Here is a 21,432-nt window from a genome sequence, read left to right on the forward strand (position 1 = left end):
ACAACAAAAAATCTCCTTTTTTTTAATTAAAAAAGCTGTTATTGTGTAAAACTTACACACTTAAACGTATCGACCGGCTCCTATAAAAAATATCACATGACCTAACCCCTCAAGTGAACAAAAAAAAAAAAGGTGTAAAAAAAGCAATTTTTTGTTATCTTACATCACAAAAAGTGTAATCGCAAGCGATCAAAGAGTCATACGCACCCCAAAATAGTGCCAATCAAACAGTCATCTCATCCCGCAAAAAATGAGACCCTATCCAAGATTATCGCCCAAAAACTGAAAAAACTATGGCTCTCAGACTATGGAGACACTAAAACTTGATTTTTTTTTTTGTTTAAAAAATGAAATCATTGTGTAAAACTTACATAAATAAAAAAAATTGTATACATTTTCGGTATCACCGCATCCGTGACAACCTGGTCTATAAAAATACCACATGAGCTAACCTGTCAGATGAATGTTGTAAATAACAAAAATAAATAAAAACTGTGCCAAAACAGCTATTTCTTGTTACCTTGCCTCACAAAAAGTGTAATATAGAGCAACCAAAAATCATATGTACCCTAAACTAGTACCAACAAAACTTCCACTCTATCCCGTAGTTTCTAAAATGGGGTCACTTTTTTGGAGTTTCTACTCTAGGGGTGCATCAGAGGGGATTTAAATGTCCAGCAAAATCTGCCTTCAAAAAAACCGTATGGCATTCCTTTCCTTCTTCACCCTGCCGTGTGCCCGTACAGCGGTTTACGACCACATTTGGGGTGTTTCTGTAAACTACAGAATCAGGGCCATAAATATTGAGTTTGGTTTGGCTGTTAACCCTTGCTTTGTAATTAGAAATAAAATATTAAAATGGAAAATCTACCAAAAAAGTGAAATTTAGAAATTGTATCTCTATTTTCCGTTCATTCTTGTGGAACACCTAAAGGGTTAACGATGTTTGTAAAATCTGTTTTGAATACCTTGAGGGGTGTAGTTTCTAGAATGGGGTAATTTTTGGGTGGTTTCTATTATGTAAGCCTCACAAAGTGACTTCAGACCTGAACTGGTCCTTAAAAAGTTGGATTTTGAAAATTTCAGAGAAATTTCAATATATACTTCTAAACTTCTAAGTTTTGTAACGTCCCCCAAAAATAAAATGTCATTCCCAAAACGATCCTAACATGAAGTAGACATATGGGAAATGTAAAGTAATAACTATTTTTGTAGGTATTACTATGTATTATAGAAGTAGAGAAATTGAAACTTGGAAATTTGCAAATTTTTCAAAATTTTGGGCAAATTTGGTATTTTTTTGAAAATAAAAGTGATTTTTTTTTTACTCCATTTTTCCAGTGTCATGAAGTACAATATGTGACGAATAAACAATCTCAGAATGCCCTGGCTAAGTAAAAGCGTTTTAAAGTTATCACCACTTAAATTGACACTGGTCAGATTTGCACAAAATGGCCTGGTCCTTAAGGTGAAATAAGGCTGTGTCCTGAAGGGGTTAAAGAGTGTTTGCCAGTTCTCCGATGTGATGTTGTTTTACACTCATGAATCAATGTGAGAAACCTATATCTACTGTACCAGGGCAATTCCGGAAACCTTTTCTGAGTGTTTTTTATTGATGATAATGTTCCGTCATTATTGTTATTCTATCCAATTTTGGTCCTAAATATGTCTAGTACCCAGACTTTATCTTAACGGACATTGTCAGAATAGTTGTACCTATGAAACTTGACGACCTGTTACATGTGCACTTGGTAGCTGAAGTCTTCTGTGTTGGTCCCATGTCCATATGTGCCCTCATTGCTGAGAAAACTACGTTTTAATAAATGCAAATGAGTCTCGAGGAGAAATGGGGGCGTTGCTGTTACACCTAGAGGATCTGCTCTCCGCATCTGCTGCGCCTTCTGCACTTTGACAGGGTCAGGCAGGGTAAATGCCATCACACCTGCCTGGCCCTGTCAGTCCAGGAAATGCAGCAGTTGCAGAGATCCTCTAAGTGACTGCAAATGAGCCTCTAGGAGCAACGGGGGCACTGCATTTATTAAAATTTAGTTTTTCTTAGTTTTCTGCACATGCAACCGGTCAGCCAGTTTCATAGGTACAAATCTGCTAACCGATGACAGAACTCTGGAGCTTCTTGAAATGAGGTTCCATGGTCAAGCAGCTGCACGCAAGCCTGATATCACTGCGCACAATGCCAGGCGTTGTCTGCAGTGGTGTAAAGCGCAGTATGAATGGTGGTGCACATCCCTGGGGTGTCCACTGTCGGGGATCTCCATCAACGTTCAGATGATGTAATGCAATTAGGTTTTACTGAAAATTCTAAGTACAGTCCTTTCAGGGACCTTTCGGGCACTGGTGCTCTTTAGCAAGCTGTTTGTTGTGCTGCAGTGTGACAAAAGTCCCCACAGTGTAGTTTTGTCTGGTAAATATACCAAAGCACCAGGTGTGTATATATATTATATGAAAACGGACAGCACATCCAGTAGAAAAAAGTGGAAATTTATTGAGCCACAGTGGCACAGTGAGGCGACGTTTCTCAAAACACAGAGCCTTTCTCAAGCATCAAACATAAGTGTAACATATGGTATAAATAGATGTACATAATTAAGGGGTGGAGTGATCAATGAATACCATCAATGTAGCGAAAACATGTGTAGAGACAAATATAACATGATTAAAAATTGAAAATACAAAGTAATCTAGTGATAGGAATAGTGATACATAATCAGATATAAAGCATTATCGAAAACTTTACAGTAATGTGACATAATTACTATATAAATACAAGTAGCGCCAATATATATCAGCTGTTGTGTATACACATAATTGCATTAATTTAAAAACAGGAGGAGCAAGCGATGGGAAGAATGACATACCAAATGGAAACAGCGTGTTCACACATGTCCGCAATGGCCAAAGTTGGCGTCTACCTCTGGGAAGTGCGCAGGCGTCAGGATGCGTCTCAGAAGAGTGACGTATGTTACGTCCCCGACAGGCACATCGCTCTGCTGGGTGACGTCATGCTACGTCCAAGACAGGCGTGTCGCCCAGATCGGACACAGCAGGGCCGGAAGACTCTGACAGCTCTCCAACGCGCATGCTCACATCAATGCGTGTGTAGAAACGCCATATTGGATACTGGCAGAAGACCACAGTTGTATAATTTATATAATACATGGCTCGTAGGAGGCCTGAGAAGGAGCCGGACATATATTTACATCAAACTACATCTGAAAGAGAAGCTGTCCCCTCTCCTGATATTATTTTAGTAACTTGCATTCATCATGTAATAACAATTCTGGAGCATCTATTCTTAATACTCTATGTTGTGCCATTCTTCGGTTATTCCTGCTAGAAGTTTACAAACAAATTGGCAGCAGTCTGCACTAAAGGTACTCCTGGTGTTCACAAATGGCATATGGGTTTTTTAGGTAGAGTTTTTACTGCACCTTATCTGCTATGTGAATATTTCATAATCTGCTTTTAGATGGAATGACCTTTGTTAACATTTGTAAAGTTATTTTTCTGTGTCCTGAAACAAAAAGAAAAAAAAATGTAAAGAATTTGCTATTATAGTTGCCAGTGTCTGACGGAAAGTCTTATTCATTCTTTTCATAATTTTCGCTGTGAATTTTCTGTGCTCTGTTCCTCTTCAGATGCTATTTTATTTTCTTGGAGAATTATCAGTTAACTTGCACTGATTATCACTGATTTCATTTGTTCAAAGCAAGGTTGTAAATTGTCTCTTGTTCCTGATGTCCCAATTATGTTCCACCTGCTTCCACTGACCGCCTTGGCTTGTGATTCAGTCAAATTAGCTCACCCTTGTGAATGGATAATGTCTTTAGCAGATCCCATCTTCATCTGTGCTTCTGTTGTTTTCTGGAAAACCTTTCAAATTTCCTTTTCTATTTTTCCTTTTAGTTACGTAATCAGTCAGATCTTGTCAGACCAGCCCCGAGACACCATAGTGGAAAACATTCAGAAAAAGCTCATGGAGATTGGAGAAAATGTGATCAATGGCAGCATTCCCATTGGCCAGTATGAGATTAATAAGGTAAACTTTTAGAGGCACTGAGGTTTCCAGATTTTCCCTTTTGAGACATGTTTTTCTGTACACGCCATTATATTGTGTTGCAGAACGTTTTCTGGCTAGCTAGGACTGTCGGAGGATGCGTTTAAACTATGATGAGGCATGAAATCCGTCATAACTTAAGCACATCCTCTGGCAATGCGGGGGATATCAAGACCGGGGGAGAAAACGCCAGTCTTGATAAATGATCTCCATTAAATTTGGTGGAAAATGCGAATATGTTCTTTGCCATCTTTCCTCCCTGTCCATACCATTTTTAGTATGTGCACTTTACAAGTGCAACTGTTTGCCATCCATTTATGTGTTTCATTGATTTCCATTGTAAAAATAAAATTCCAGTGGCCCTTTATTGGGCACGTCAATTGACTACAATTTCCAATACGGTTAGAAAGAAGGGTATGCTTACTAATGCTGACCGCACTGGTCCATTAGAGGCTATAACTACAGTCAGGTCCATAAATATTGGGACATCGACACAATTCTAAAATTTTTGGCTCTATACACCACCATAATGGATTTGACCCAAAACATACTGCAAAAGCAACCAAAGAGTTTTTTAAGGGAAAGAAGTGGAATGTTATGCAATGGCCAAGTCAATCACCTGACCTGAATCCGATTGAGCATGCATTTCACTTGCTGAAGACAAAACTGAAAGGAAAATGCTCCAAGAACAAGCAGGAACTGAAGACTGTTGCAGTAGAGGCCTGGCAGAGCATCACCAGGGATGAAACCCAGCGTCTGGTGATGTCTATGCGTTCCAGACTTCAGGCTGTAATTGACTGCAAAGGATTTGCAACCAAGTATTAAAAAGTGAAAGTTTGATTTATGATTATTATTCTGTCCCATTACTTTTGGTTCCTTAACAAGTGGGAGGCACATATGCAAACTGTTGTAATTCCTACACCGTTCACCTGATTTGGATGTAAATACCCTCAAATTAAAGCTGACAGTCTGCAGTTAAAGCACATCTAGTTCGTTTCATTTCAAATCCATTGTGGTGTATAGAGCAATAAATATTAGAATTGTGTCAATGTCCCAATATTTATGGACCTGACTATGTGTTGGCAAGCACGTTGACAGATTTTCTCAAAGAATGTGCTAGGCATGCACAATAAAAAAAATGGTGGCAGTCCAGCCCACAAGTCCTATCTCTGTATTTTACATTTTAAAGGGATTTTCCACCTCATCCTTTCCCATGAATAAGCCATTAATCTTGGAATCTTGTAAATCCTCTTTAATATCTTTACCACACCAGTGCAGCTTTCCCATTGTGTCACTCCGTTAATAATGTGTTTTTTTTCCCCGTTTTTTTTCTTTTAGGCCCTAACAAAGGATCCACAGGACTACCCAGACAAAAAAAGTTTGCCCCATGTACATGTTGCCTTATGGATAAATTCCCAGGGAGGAAGAAAGATGAAGGCTGGGGATACCATCTCCTATGTCATATGCCGGGTACTCACCTATACCCCACTTTGTGTTTGTAATAGGTTAAAGAAAACAAACTGTTTACTTCAAAAGTACTGATTCTAAAATAGGAAGCAGATAAAATGGATGTTTGTTGAAGTACAACTGTGTTCAACTCAAACCAATGTCTTTCACAACCTTTACCCAAGTAAAGATATAGATTTATTTTATGTCATTTCCCATCCATGTGTAGTCAGAAATTTCATTTGGACTATTTCTTAGTATGAGCTGGAGCTGTTCAGCTAATGGGTGAGAGGAAAGGAGGAAATCAAACTCACTGTGGGTTACTCCATTATTAATGTATTTCTATTACCATTTATGATGCCTCTTACCTATTCATGGAGAATAGAGAGGAGCGACCATGGTGGTGTCACGGTCTTTCAGGTGACTGATGTCAGGAGATCAAGGAGACTGGCATAGCATGGAGGAATCTAACAGCCTCCTTGATTTATCTTGATTCAAGCCTCCTTGATTTATCTTGATTCAGTGTTGATGGGGTTAATGACCACTTCCCTTGTCTCAGCTGTTGCTCAGTGGTCATCACTTCTACCCTTTATAGTGTGACCCCACCCTTCTGACTATGCGGTAGATTGCTTCATTTGGTTTTGGAAAGAGCTGGAGTGTGGTTCTCCCTTAGTTCCTGCTCATCCATCTTCAACAGAAGCTAAGTGTCTCGCTTGTTTTTATTTTGTCTTTTCCCCTTGGTTGTGGTTACTGGGCCTCAGGGAGACGCTTGTTCCTTCATCTTGGAAGGAACGGATTGTCTCAGCCCTGCCAATATCTTTAGGGCTTCCAGGTTCCTGCGTATGGGCATTTCTACCTTCAAGGGGTGCCCATACGGTTAGGAGTCAGGGCTAGGAGTAGGGTTCTTTAGGTGTTGACCCTTTCCCTTCCCTAGCGTTCAGGCCTAGTGGCTTTTCCCTTCCCCTCTGGTTGTCGGTGTGGTGTTTACTCCTTTACCTCATCCCTGACATAATCTACCGCCATAACCGCCATTTTTTGTTCAGGTCAGTGCAGCTATGGATTCTATGTCTGCACTTGAACAGATTCAGGGGCTGTCTTTGGAGGTAGCAGACCTCCGCCCGACAGTCTTACAGATTCAGAAACCACAGGCGGCTGCTACCGGTGGTGGGTACCAGGCCTGCCCTGAACCGAAGGTGGCTCTCCCGGACAGATTTTCTGGAGGTAGTGCCAATTTCATCTGGTTCTGGGAGTCATGTAAATTATACTTTAAGCTGCGTCCATACTCTTCTGGAAACTAGAGTCAACGTTTGGGTATGATCATTTCTTTGCTTAAAGTTGACGCCCAGTCGTGGACTTTTTCTCTGCCGACCAGATCGCCGTCCCTCCAGTCGGTAGATACGTTTTTTTTAGAGCCTTGGGTCTTATTTACGATGACCCGGATCAGATCTCTCAGGCCGAAACCAAATTACGTGGTTTACAGCAGGGAGAGCTCTCCGCGGAGATCTATTGCTCTGGATTTAGGAGATGGGCTACGGAGTGGAATGATCCTGCTCTCCGTAGCCAATTCTGTCAGGGTCTGAGAGGCTGCAGGATGCGTTGGCCTTTCATGAAAATCCTTAGTCATTGGAAGCAGCTGTGTCCCTTGCTGTACGTCTTGATTGACGCCTGAGGGAGAGATCTAGGTGTTCTCACCCTCAAGATGTACTGTCAAACATGGTGGCGGCTTCCTTTGACACTTATGGTAAAGAGACACCTGTGGATGTGCCTGTGCAGTTAGGGGGAGCTACTCCTGAGACTGCTAGCAAGAGCTTTGGTTATAAGAGGGGAGTGTGTTTTTGTTGCAAAAAGAAGGGACATTTTGTAAATATTTGTCTGTGCATTCAGTGTCAAGGTGACAACGAAAGAAAAACATTTAATCCCCAAATAACTATTGGTGGTGTGGGTGGGGAGCAAGAAAACTTACTTTTGTCATTTATTGGTAGTACCTGATTTCTCCTGTCTGCCAAGGTGGTGTTAGAGTCCAAAACAGTGGATATCAAGGTATTTATCGATAGTGAGGCTGGGATTAACCTGTTTGATGGACATTTTGTTCGCTTTCATGGGTTGACTACTAGTGTACTAGAGAAAAGCATTTCTGTCTTTTAAATTGATTCTGCACCTCTTACCCAAAAATGCCTGTTGCAGGTGGTAAATGACATCCATTTAAGAGTGGGTGATTTCCATCAGGAATCTATCTCATGTTATGTGTTGGAGGGTCTGCCTGATAGTTTTGGGCTTACCATGGTTAAGCAAACATAACCCTACCATCGATTGGCAAGCGAGACAGATTCTCAATTGGAGTGATTTTTGCATGGACAACTGTCTTAATACGTCTTTCTCTGTGGTCACCACTAAAACTGTACCCTCGTTCGTTTCCGAATTTTCAGAGAGTGGTAACCAGGCGTTACCCCCGCATCGGGAGTATGATTGTCCCGTCAATCTTATTCCTGGAGCTAAACTGCCCAAATCTCGGTTGTATAATCTTTCAGAGCTCGAAAGAAAGGCTATGGCGAGAGTATATCACCGAGAGCTTGGTGAAAGGGTCATATCAGACCATCCAAATCCCCAGTGGATGCTTGGTTTTTCTTTGTAAAAAAAAAAAGATGGTACCCTTAGACCATCTCTGGACTTCCGTGAGCTCAACCGTATTTCCGTCCGTGATCCTTACCCCCTTCCTTTAATTCCGGATTTGTTTAATCAAATTGTCGGTGCCAAGATGTTTTCTAAATTGGATCTGAGGGGGGCATATAATTTGGTAAGGATCATAGTGGGGAAAGAATGGAAGACAGCCTTTAATACCCCTGACGGTCATTTTGAGAATATGCCTTTTGGGTTAACCAATGCTCCAGCGGTTTTTCAACACTTTGTCAATGACATCTTTCATCATACGGTGGGGAGATTTGTTGTTGTATATCTGGATGACGTACTAATTTATTCTCCAGACATGGAGACTCATCAGGATCATGGGAGACAGGTGTTCCAGATCCTAAGACAGAATAAATTGTATGCGAAGATGGAAAAATGTGTTTTTACTGTTCAGGAAGTGCAATTTCCTGGGTTACCTGCTCTCATCCTCAGGTTTTCGTATGGATCCCGAGAAAGTCCGTGCGGTGTTGGACTGGGATCGACTCGAAAATCTGAAAGAGTTTATGCGGTTTTTGGGATTCACAAACTACTGTACTACCGTAAATTCATCTTGAACTATTCGACTGTGGTTAAACCTTTAACAGACATGACTAGGAAGGGGGTCTATTTCTCTGTTTGGTCTGAGGCAGCATTACAAGCCTTTTCTGCTGTGAAGGAATGTTTTGCTTCAGCCACTATTCTGGTGAAACCGAATGTGTCTCAGCCATTCATTGTAGAGGTTGACGCATCCGAGGTAGGGGTGGGAGCTTTTTTGTCGCAAGGTCCTTCACCTAGTAAATGACGCCCATGTGATTTTTCTCTAAAAAAAACTACTTTTGACTGCTGAAAGAAATTGACGTGGGTAATAGGGAATTGCTGGCCATTAAGTTGGCTTTTGAAGAATGGTGCCATTGGTTAGGAGGGAGCAATTCATCCTATAACTATAATTACTGATCACAAAAATCTTGTTTACTTTAAGTCGGCTAAACAACTGAATACAAGGCAGTCCAGATGGTCGATGCTTTGTCACGCAGCCTTCTAAAGATCCTAGTCCTATTTTGTCTGAAGGGGTAGTCATATCTTCCCTATATCCTGATCTTGAGGCTAAGGTATTGGAGGCCCAAGAGGATGCAGCGGACTCTTGTCCTCCAGGGAAATTGTTTGTTCCCTCAGATTTGCGTCACAAGGTATTTGAGGAACATCACTGTACTGTCTTGGCTGGACACCCTGGGAGTAGATCCACTGTCGATCTCTTCTCTCAACTGTGTTGAGGACTATGTGTCAGCCTGTTGTACCTGTGCTCATGCTAAGGTGACACATACTCTGCCTTCTGGATCTATTCTTCCATTACCCATCCCGTCCAGACCTTGGACGCATTTGTTCATGGACTTTATCATGGATTTACCAAATTCTTCGGGGAAAAACGTGATCCTGGTGGTAATTGATCGGTTTCACAAAATGGAGCATTTTATAGCGTTGCCTGCTCTACCTAATGCCAAAATTCTTGCACAGATGTTTGTCGATAACATTGTGAAACTACATGGCATTCCCTCTGATGTGGTGTCTGATCGGGGGACTCAGTTGGTTTCTAGATTCTGGAAAGCATTCTGTACTCAACTGAGTGTACAATTGTCCTCTTCTTTGGCTTTTCATTCTCAGTCGAACGGACAGACTGAGCGCACCAATCAGAATCTGGAGGCTTACTTGAGATGTTTTGTTTTGGAGAACCAGGAGGAGTGGTCTTCATTCTTGTCGTTAGCTGAGTTTGCCATTAATAACCGTAGACAGGAGTCCACTAATAATTCGCAATTTTTTAGGGCATATGGATTCCATCTGCAGTTTGGCACATTTTCTAGTTCTCAAAATTCCGATATTCCTGAGGAGGAACGATTTTCCTCTTCTTTGTCTTCGACTTGGCGGAAAATTCTAAATAACTTGAAAAAGATGGGCAACAGGTATAAGCGTGTGGCTGACAGGAGACGTATGAATGGTCCGGACCTGAGAGTGGGTGATTCTGTGTGGCTGTCCACAAGAAACATTAAGCTTAAGGTACCTTCTTGGAAGTTGGGCCCAAGATTTTTTGGTCCATATAAGATCACTGCCATTGTTAACCCTGTAGCCTTCCGTCTTGAACTTCCTCAGGCTTTGAAAATTCATAACTTATTTCATAAGTCATTGTTGAAGAAATGTGTCGAACCTGTTCAGCCGTCCTCCTTGCCTCCCGCTCCTGTCATGGTGGACGCTAATTTAAAATCGGCAGGATTGTGGACTCCCGAGTTCTCCGTAGATCCCTCCAGTATCTCGTCCACTGGAAGGGTTACAGACCAGAGGAGAGGATGTGGGTTCCAGCGGCCACGGCCAATGTTAATGCGAATTGTCTGGTGAAGGCTTTTCACAGAGCCCATCCTAATAAGGTCGGTCCTGGGTGCCCGGAGGTTACCCGTAGAAGGGGGGGGGTACTGTCACTGTCCCTCAGGTGACTGATGTCAGGAGATCAAGGAGACTGGCTGAGCGTGGAGGAATCTAACAGCCTCCTTGATTTCTCTTGATTCAGTGTTGATAGGGTTAATGACCACTTCCCTTGTCTAAGCTGTTGCTCAGTGGTCATCGCTTCTACCCTGTATATATAGTCTGACCCCACCCTTCTGACTGCGGTAGATTGCTTAATTTGATTTTGGAAAGAGCTGGAGTGTTGTTCTCCCTGAGTTCCTGCTCATCCTTCTACAACAGAAGCTAAGTGTCTCACTTGTTTGTATTATGTCTTTTCCCCTTGGTTGTGGTTACTAGGCCTCAGGGAGACGCTTGTTCCTTCATCTTGGAAGGAACGGGTTATCTCAGCCCTGCCAATATCTTTAGGGCACCTCAGGGTCTCCAGGGCTTCCAAGTTCCTGTGTATGGGCATTTCTACCTTCAAGGGGTGTCTATACGGTTAGGAGTCAAGGCCAGGGTTCTTTAGGTGGTGACCCTTTCCCTTCCCTAGCGTTGAGGCCTAGTGGCTTTTCCCTTCCCCTCTGGTTGTCGGTGTGGGGTTTACTCCTTAACCTCATCCGTGACAGGTGGACAGCTTGAATGTCCTCTCCATTCTGGGAATACAGAGAACGTTTGCTGCTGCTTGTATTCTGTTGATGGTTTCTGGAAGACAGCTACAAAGAATTTAATGCCTTACCCTTATGATCCCAGTTGTAAAGCGATCAACTAGGGTTTGTATGTTTGAGAATTCAAGTTAAAGTTAATATTCAAAACTATGGCCTTTTATTTCCACTATTTCCTATGACTTGACATCTACACCTCTCAAAAAAGGCAAGGGATCATGATATTTGTGGGTTCTTCTATAGAAAATGTGCAACTTTATGCACAAACCCTTATCTTGTGATGTGCCATGAAGACATGAAAGATGGTGTCCAGAGAGGCTCAGTGATTGTTAGTTTGATAGGACTGACATCAGCTTTGGCTAAGGTAGGCTCAGATCATTAAAAGCAGTTTTTTTTTTCTTTTTTTCTTTTTTTAGTGCCTATTTTTCTTCCTTGTTTTCATTTTGGCGTACATACAGCTTATTGATAATGGCAACCCTCTGATATGGTCTATACTGCATTGCAGTATATTATTCCTATTAATGTTAAACTCATATAGGGTTACCCGGATGGCCGAACTGGGTGTCTTAACCAGACCACATCATCCTTGGAAAACCATCCACAGCCTGCAGTTGTGTTCTGGGGGTACCAAACGGCTTATAGAGTGAGCCCCCACACACTGTGAAATCTCATAGGCCAGTCACCATTGAACACATGATCTAAAGAATTAAATGAGCATGATACAAGTTGTAACTTAGAGTTTGTAATTCAGGCGGTACCCAAGAGTGATGGTGCTGGCACAGCTTCTGCTTAATCTAAAACTTGATAAAGTTTAAGATTAAATAACCTATCAATAACTAGACCTATCGCAAGGGCATGCCTACAAATCTAATCTGAAAGCACCTAGCTCCAATCTGTGACATGTGGGAGTGACATAAAAGCCCAATAGAACGCTTTTTTTTTTTTAGTCACTTGAAACCTCAAAAATCTGATTGAGTCATGTTGAATGATTGTCATTCCTCCTGCTTGTTGCCATGTCAGTTATCACCACAAACTGAGAGGGACAGAATCCTTGAACTGAGAGACAATGGTTTATCACTGCAGGAGATTTCTACTTGCTTAGACCGAGATGTCCCAGTAGTTGGGAGAACAACAATGAACTGCAATGATAGGAAGGTGAACATCTACACAAATGAATCATCTGATTAGAAGAAAGGTGCATTGTCATTCATTCTGTACTGCAAGTGAAATCAGAAATCACATCCCAAGCCTAGGGCGGCAAACAGCATCTACACATACCATAAGAAGTAATTTTCACAACATTATGCTATGAGCCAGATGTCAAACTGCAGGTGTTTAATTGACCTCGGGCACTCAAAGGCTCTTGTGGTGCACAGCAATATTGGAATGGAGGTCTATATTCTTTATTGATGAGTCCAGTTTTTCTCTCGGACGCAATGATAGCTGGAGATTGATCTGGGGACCACTGCTGGCAACGCCATGAAGAGGCTTTCACAAGGAAACATCACACCAGTCCTACTTCCGGGATTATGGAATGGGATGGCATAATGTATGGTAGATCCTTTAGTCTTCATTTCAGGTAACTAGCAGCTTGACGTTATATTGATTTTAAAGTGAAACCAGTGGTATGGCCATTTCTCAAAAACCTCTCAGCAGCTGTTTTTCAACTGGAGAAAGCCGGGCTGCATTTTGCATCCGTGTCAGTGAGCCGCCTGAGTGGCCTAAACATGTTACGATGGTCTGCAGCGTCTCTAGACTTGTCTCCCGTCAAGCACATCTGGCAATTGCAAATGGAGCTGCGAGGAGCCAATCTTGATGATTTGCGTTCCCATCTGCATTCAGCGCGGCCTAACATTCCTCTGACGACCATTAATAACCTCATTGATAACATGTCAAGGCTTGTAAGTGCATGTATTTCTGCGCATAGCCCTCATCCTTGATACGGAATAAATCTAGATGTTTTCAAAAATTGTTTACGTATCGATCCTATGATTTCCATAATTCCGTGACTTTTCCTTTTATTTTTTATTTTTTTTGCCGTTTCAGTGTTGAGTGTATGGATGTATGTGTATATATATTGTTACTATAAAAGTCAGTGTTCAATCGCCCTTAGTGAGCCTTGGTTTGCAAGATTGTGAATAATTTACTGTCTGAATTTCTGAGGCTGGCCAATAATAGTGATTATTGAATGCCACTGTTAGCACCTGTTTTTGACCTCTATGGTGAGAGGAAGCATAAATCTGCCATTCTAGTTTCTCTAAAATAGACCTTATGTGCTTGTCTCTCTTTCATTTAGGATGGGTCTAATCTGAGTGCCAGCCAGAGAGCCTATGCTCCCGAACAGCTGCAAAAACAAGACAACCTTTCCATTGACACACAGTACTACCTGTCACAACAAGTTCACCCAGTAGTGTCTCGAATTTGTGAGCCTATAGATGGGATTGATTCCGCACTTATTGCAGCATGGTTAGGTATGTATCACAAGGAACACAAGTCATATATCTTCATGAAGAATCATGAGAATATTTTAGAAATATGTGAACAAGATGCTACTTCTTACTGTTTTTCTATTCTCCATGATATCTTCAGAAAGGTTATTCCAGCTTCTAACCAGCCCGCACATCTTGTTGTAATAGGTCCTCTGACCTCTTGCAGGTGGTCACAAAATCAGATCTGCTCTTGCTGAGAGCAACATAATATGAAAGGCGATTACATGGTAACTTTTGTTTTGTTGACAGACAAGTTTTAGTAATCTGGGAGGTCCCCTGACATTTTACAGCAAACCTGCTTGTATCATATAATTTAATGGTTAGCCCATAGCATGGAAAAGAGATTTTCTTCTTTTGTCTTTCACTTTTAAGCAAACCTAAATGTGACCATAATATACTTAAACGATTTCCTTTTATAAACTATTCTTTTAGACTACCATGTAATATTATTTTTTGTTTCATGTACAGTTCATAAATACATGTATACAGGGACGCACACATGCTTATAAAATTAAATCTCTGTACCATCTGCTGTCACTCTGCAGTACTATTTGTATACTAGGGTATACAGATCAGGTCTCCTACTAGAGGTGGCATTGAGCCACAAAGATTTTTTTTTTTTAATACTGTTTTTCACATCTTATAAAAGTCTTCCCTCCAGGACCCCCATATGTCAGGAGAAAATTCTGCAAGCCATGATGGCCACCAACAACATGGCTTTCTCCATTGAAGACTATGGGCTGCAAAAATGTCATTTAAGCAATGTACATGGGAGTGTTAGGTTGGGGTCACGTGATGGAAAATCCAATTTTTGCTTTTCTGCAGCAAACACCGCACCAAAACGGGACGTATTGCATGCAATTTTTGTGGCAGAAAAGCTACCAGATTTCACCCTCTCCATTGAGAAGGGTGAAATACGCAACAGAAGTCTACTGTATGTACTGACATTCTGCGTATTTAAGTTGCGCAACGCCACCGTTTTTCTGCTGCATATTTGCAGATAATCAATCTCCTGTGACTCCAGCCTTTACACACTGCACACTGAAGCGGAAATCCGTTCCATTCACTTGAATGGGGCTTGCAAAAATCCATGTGCTTGACACCTTATTCAAATCAATAGAACTGTTTTTCAGTTGCGGAAATTTCTGTAACAAAATCTTCAGCATGAAGGCATCCTTATAGTCTCCTAATCTTAATAGGGTACCTCTAGATTTCAGGGGGCCTTGCTCTACCTCCTATAAATCCAGCAGAATAAAAAAAGAAGTGTCCGGCTTTATTTGGTGCCATGTTTTGTACGTAAAGCTTCTATTTCTGCAGCGGCACATGAAGTACAGTCTTCTGCACGCAGCATAGCTACCTGTGTGTAAAAGCAATTGTCTAATTTCTCACTACCTACCCGATCTGATTGTGCCAACCCAACCGTACACGAGTCTCTTACACAGGTCCCATTCAATGTCAATTGCATTTTATTTAAGAAGACCCATGCACACGTCTGGTTAGGTGTTGAGCTAGTGCCTCTTTAACTGTACCACCAACTGCAATACTGGCCTCTAATGTCAGATCAGGTGGGATAACAAAATTATAGTGACACTTTAGAAAGAGTCTTTCACCTCCAAAATCGATTTTAAAATAAACATGCCGCCATGTAGGCTAGATGCCCCAAGCCATATCCATACCTTTCTTATGACAGACCAGTGCTCCAGTCCTGAGAAATGCTTCTCTTTATATCTATGCGAATAAGGGTACTTTCACACTAGCGTTTTTCTTTTCCTGCATAGAGTTCCGTCACAGGGGCTCTATACTGGAAAAGAACTGATCAGGCATATCCCCATGCATTCTGAATGGAGAGTAATCAGTTCAGGATGCATCAGGATGTCTTCAGTTCAGTCATTTTGACTGATCAGGCAAAAAATAAAACCGTAGCATGCTACGGTTTTATCTCCGGCGAAAAAACTTTCCTGAATGCCGGATCCGGCATTTTTCCCCATAGGAATGTATTAATGCATTCAAAATACCGGAATGCCGGATCCGTCCTTCACAGACCGGTAAAAATTTGAAAAAAGATACAAGACGTATCCGTCTGTCCGCATGACAAGCAGGGAGACGGATCCGTTCTTGCAATGCATTTGTGAGACGGATCCGCATCCGGATGCGTCTCACAAATGCTTTCAGTCACATCCAGATCGGCGGATCCGGCAGGCAGTTCCGACGACCGAACTGCTTGCCGGATCACACTGCCACAAGTGTGAAAGTAGCCTAAGGATTTCAGTGCATAACGGGCAATGCCCCTCAGTTTGGTGCACCATTGCCCAGTGCCTTTCCCTCCTGTTTGACAATTTCTGAGATTCCAGAACCGGTAGTCATGATGCAGGGGAAGCCATGTGCACCAAACAGAGCGGCCTTGCACATTGTGCGCTGAAAACCTTATTTGCATAAAAGTAAACGGTAGCATGCCTCTAGATTAGAGCTCATGCACACAGCCGTAATTGTTTTGCGGTCTGCAAATTGCGAATACCTGCATCTTTTGCGGATACCTGCATCTTTTGCGGCCCCATTGAGATAAATGGGTCCACATCCGATCCGCAAAAGAACGCGGATCGGATGTGTACCAAAACTACGGCTGTGTTGATGAGCCCTTAGAGGAACAAATTTCTTCAGAAAAAAATAATGATTTTGGTGGTGCCAGATATTCTTTTTTTATTGTTGGTGATCCTGCAAATTGGAAACCCAGGTTTGTACTGTGGAATCAGGCTGATGTCCTAGTGAAAATGCTGCTGTAAAATTTTGGCTAGGAGATTGACATTTTTAAAGCTTCTTTTTTTATACACAATGTTAATTAGTAGTGTAAAAATGACAGTCTAGCCTCTGGGTGGCAGCACTGTCTATCACTTAAAAAACATAAAAATGTCTTTGTCGATTTTTATATCTGTTAAAGTTTTGTCCAGTTTATAGCTTTAATTATTTTATGTTGCAAGTCCTTTTGATTTATTGGCTTTGTGAAAAAAATGTAAAGAGAAATCCAAAGGTATTACCCAGAAAGCTCATTGCGTGACATCAATGTGCAGATGCAGCAATACATTTTATAGTGCTTAGTAAAGTTAATGGAATAGTGAGAGGAAAAAACAGTTAAAGAAGAAATTTATTCTTGTAAATTTGTATTCTGGCTAATGGTGTCATACAAGGCAAAAAAACGTACATCTGCTTTTCACAGCGCCTTTAGCCATGTTTGATTTTAAGGCCATTACAAATAAATAATCCACTTTCCTGAAAAAAAGTGTAAATTCCATTTTCCCTCTCCAAGGGAGGGTGTAAGATAAAAGGTTATACTGCTGACTACAGTGCTAAATGATACAAGCTGCCATGATCTGTAGAGTAAATCTGAAATAATTAACAGGGCCAATTGGCTTTGTCAGTGTCATGAAGTGATAATGGAGCTGGGTGCAGAAATGAGGCTTCATCTCGGCCAGTTCTCAGGGTCTTCTATTTCCATTGTCTCTTTTGAAAAGATAGTTGCAGCTTTTCCCCCGGGGAGCTCAGTGTTAAGGTTTTGTTTAGCAAACAGGGGGCCAAAGTGCCCTCCGGCAGGTGGATGCAGCCTGCCTGCCCTTAAGTTGAGACAGTGAACCGTGCAGCGTTTTGGGAGGCTGGTGTATCATGGTCCCACTCTTCCCTGCTGTGCTTTTAGGGTGGGAAAAAAAATGACAATCAATGCTCAGGCTGAATGGTCGAGATGAAATGACCTTTCCGTTTCTTTATAAACTGTATTTCTGATGCACAAAAATAGGTGTTTGACAATTACCACCTACGTGGACTTCATAGGCTGGATAGAAACGTGACATTTGTTCTTGTATTTATTGGTTGTGTTAGGCAAATTTGTTTCCTCTGTAAAACTATATTTATCTTTAAAGTAGTAGTAAAAGCAATCTGGCCAACTGTGGGATTTAGCAGGGAGTGGTTCGTGGGATGGATCTATATGCATAGATTCACCAATAATGACTGACTGGGTTCAGTATGTGTATATTGTGGGTAAGGCTGAGTTCACACTTCAGTTACTTGGTCCGTTATTTCCATCAGTAATTGTGAGCTAAAACCTGGTGCCGGTCAAAAGCACAGGACAAGTGCAGATCGTTCCGTTATACCGGATCTCTGTCATCTACAAAATCTGCAGAAAGAATTGTTGAGACAGATTTCAAATCTGACTTCATATCAATTTCTGCACTGATTTATTTTATTTTCCTTATACAGCATGAGGATGGGATTTTGTAAAACCTCTTTTCTGCTCCTCTAAGGCTACTTTAACATATACGGTTTCCTTTCCGGTTTTGGGATCTGGCAGAGGATCTTAAAACTGGAAGTAAACGCTTCAGTTTGATTTAATACAGCCGGCTGCATCTGTTTCATATGGATGCGGTTGTATTAAATCGAAAGTGAACAAATCAGATCCGACACGAACACTATTGTAAGTCAGTGGGCGCCAGATCTCTCTCTCTCTCTCTCTGTGTGTGTGTGTGTGTGTGTGTGTGTGTGTGTGTGTGTGTGTGTGTGTGTGTGTGTGTGTGTGTGTGTGTTTCTTATTATTTTTTTTTCCTCGATCTGAAAAAAAAAAACTGATCCGGCACCATTGATTTATACTGTTTTTAGTGCTGAATCTGGCTTGTTCAGTTTGTCAAACGTTTGCAGCGGTTTTGTGTTCGGTCACAGGTCCTCTGCCAGATCTCAAAACCGGGAAGAAAAATGCAGATCTGAAAGTAGCCTAATGCGTGTTTATTCTGCCCACAAACCCGGTCAGTGAATTCTCAGCATATTTTCTGCAGGAGGATTTGTACACTATGCAGGATACAGTGTTTTCTACACTGCGCCAGAGTAGGTAGAGTTAAAGTCGATTCCCAGTTCTGAAGCGTGAGCTCTATGTGAAGCATCCCCCAGCTCACTGCTAACTACTTTACCTTGACACATGAAATGAAGGAAAATACTTTTAAAATCTAGATGTGTAGGTTGTGTCAGGAAAAGAGTCAGTCTCTGATTATTCATTTGTTACCTATTTATGTTCGCCTTCACACACTTAGCATCCAAGCGAGTTTTTCTACCAATTAACACCTTTTCTGCACCAGGCTGCTCAGATTGGTGGAAGATGCAAATTTTTTCACTTTTCTGTTGAGTTGAAGCTGCACATTTAGCATTTAATTGCCGAATGTCACAATCCTAAAATGAAAAACGCAAGAGGTCCATGAACGAATGCACCCCCCCCCCCCCATTTATGCTTGGATTAAACTTTAAGTTCATGCTACAGATATTTTCTTTTGAATGCTGTAGATTTCCCTGTGATATCTCTCCAGCATTAATCAGTCATAGAAACCTGCTAAGGCAGAGGTGCATTGCACAGATTCATCCTACATTTACTATACAAGACTCTTAACTGTCTTAGAGGGCAAGTTTTCTTGCATTTGAAATTCCGTCAGCTGCTTCTTGGCAACAGACATCACATGTTGTCAGAGTGGTAGTTTGTAGTCTGTTGCTAAGAAACAAGCTACAGCATATAAAATACAAATGGAAAGTTTTAAATAAACACATAGTGCTGCGCCTGCCACAATTCCCACTATCAAGTGCCTTTTGCGCTGTGGCATTAGAAGAATTTTGATATCTCTGATATTTATTGTAACCAGACTGTCTATTACTCTGTAATTCCTCTAGCACCGTTCTATGGAAACAGGTTTAAAGAGCACACCAAATGCTTGTAATAACTTCTTTATTAACTTCAACTTTTCTTCATATAACACTGCACTGTACATAACACGTGTTGAAAAGATATCACAAAATGGCGGTATGCAGTTAGCAGTAACTATTTGCAGATTGGTTGAGTATGATCTGGTATGGTTGTATGCAATTTGGATTGCAATATGTTTGTATGGTATTTATAATAGTTCACAGTTTGCAACTGTAGCTTGCAATTTGTATTTGTATATTGCACTTGAATTTGGTGGAACTGCAAGTAAACACATATAACTGGTTCAGTATACAGTTCTAATCACAATACTAACAATTGGAACATCATATAACTGTTTTAAATACCTATTGTGGCCTCTTGTTCCCATAAAAACACAGCTCTCAGTGGAGTGAATGTCTCTTCAGCTCCTGTCTCTGGTGAATAATGATTCTAGCAGCAGGAGCTGGGGGAATTCTTAGACAGACTGTGTGTGAGGCTGGTTGTGATTGGTGAAAACTCTTGCTTTGTGAGAAGCTGGCTGTGATTGGTCTAGACTTCTGCCTAGCAACAACAGATTAACACTATGCTTTCTGTTGTTTCTGCTGTGTCACTGAGCTTACCTTACACTATAAATGAATCTTAAAGGCATATTATATTTTCTGCTTCTGTGAACACAAAATATAACAGTTATGACATCCAAAACATGAAGTCACTGTAAATAACTCTGCTTTTGTCTTTAACACACAAACATAGGAACTGTATTTAGATTATTGGCAGGTCTAGCTATTTACACATATAAGCTATATTAGCAACCTAGAACAGGTCTTAGCTGGCCAGCTACACTCCCACCAACATTACCAATTTTCCATCAGGTTCTCAACTTCTAAGTGTCTTTTATCACTCAAGTAGAACAACAATTTTTGTATAGGACGTTCCAACTTGAGTGGAGTATAGTGAGACGTTTTCCTTTTTTGTCAAGTTTTGCGTCTCCTATTTGTAACAACACTCTTATTAGTTTGCCTTCATCCTTTTTAACTTCTAGAACTTTGGCCAATTTCCATTGACTTCTAGGTAAATCTTCTTTCACTAACACTATGTCACCAACTTGGACTTTTCTTCTGGGTGTTTGCCATTTACTTCTTAGCATCAGATTGTCTAAGTACTCTTTCCTCCATCTATTCCGAAACTGTTCTGATCGATATTGAACTCTTCGCCATCTCCTTTTAGCATATAAATCCTCTTTGGTGAACTTGCCAGGCGGTGGCTGTATGTAATCCGACTTAAGGTGAAGTAGATGGTTGGGCGTTAAATGGTCCAAACTTGTTGGATAGTTGATGTTATTAACTGTAAGTGGACGACTGTTAACAATAGACATTACTTCATAGAATAGAGTCCTAAGTGTAGCATTATCTATTCTTCCTGAGTTCTTTTTCAACACTGAACTTAACACATTTCTCACAGTTATGATTTGTCTTTCCCAAACTCCTCCTGTATGGCTTGCATGTGGAGCATTCATATAAAAATCACATTGTTTCTATAACGAATACTTATTGGTCAGATCTAAGCTCTCTGACAGTACCTCTAATTGCTATGAAAATTTTTAAGGCGTTGATGAATGCGTCAATTGACATATCCTCTAACATTTCCAGGTGAATTGCTCTGGAGCTCAGACATGTAAATATTAGTCCATATCTCTTGTACTCCTTGCGGTTCTGTTTGGTGATGAATGGGCCAAAACAATCCATTCCGCTATAAAGAAATGGTGGTGATGGGTTTACACGATCTGCCGTTAAATCTGCCATTTTTTGCTCTTCGGTAGGTCTACGTGCCTTTCTGCAGACTACTCATTTACTTATATACTTTGCTATAACTTTGCTTCCTTTCACAATCCAGTAACCACCTTCTCTCAAACAGCTTTGGGTAAAGCTTCTTCCTTGATGCAAGGATATGTTGTGGTAGTGA

General features: G+C 41.1%; 1 protein-coding gene across 3 annotated transcripts in view; it reads left to right on the top strand.

The window, feature by feature from the left end:
* POLA1 (DNA polymerase alpha 1, catalytic subunit) overlaps positions 1-21,432 on the top strand; it is a 450,237-nt gene that overhangs the window by 218,383 nt on the left and 210,422 nt on the right. For all 3 annotated transcript variants that reach the window (XM_040423702.1, XM_040423703.1, XM_040423704.1), the window contains exons 29-31: positions 3,925-4,057; positions 5,414-5,545; positions 13,574-13,748. In XM_040423702.1, coding sequence (XP_040279636.1) covers positions 3,925-4,057; positions 5,414-5,545; positions 13,574-13,748 — 440 coding nt within the window. The remainder of the gene's footprint in view (positions 1-3,924; positions 4,058-5,413; positions 5,546-13,573; positions 13,749-21,432) is intronic.

Source organism: Bufo bufo, chromosome 3 (genome assembly GCF_905171765.1).
Source record: "Bufo bufo chromosome 3, aBufBuf1.1, whole genome shotgun sequence".
Classification (NCBI taxonomy): domain Eukaryota; kingdom Metazoa; phylum Chordata; class Amphibia; order Anura; family Bufonidae; genus Bufo; species Bufo bufo.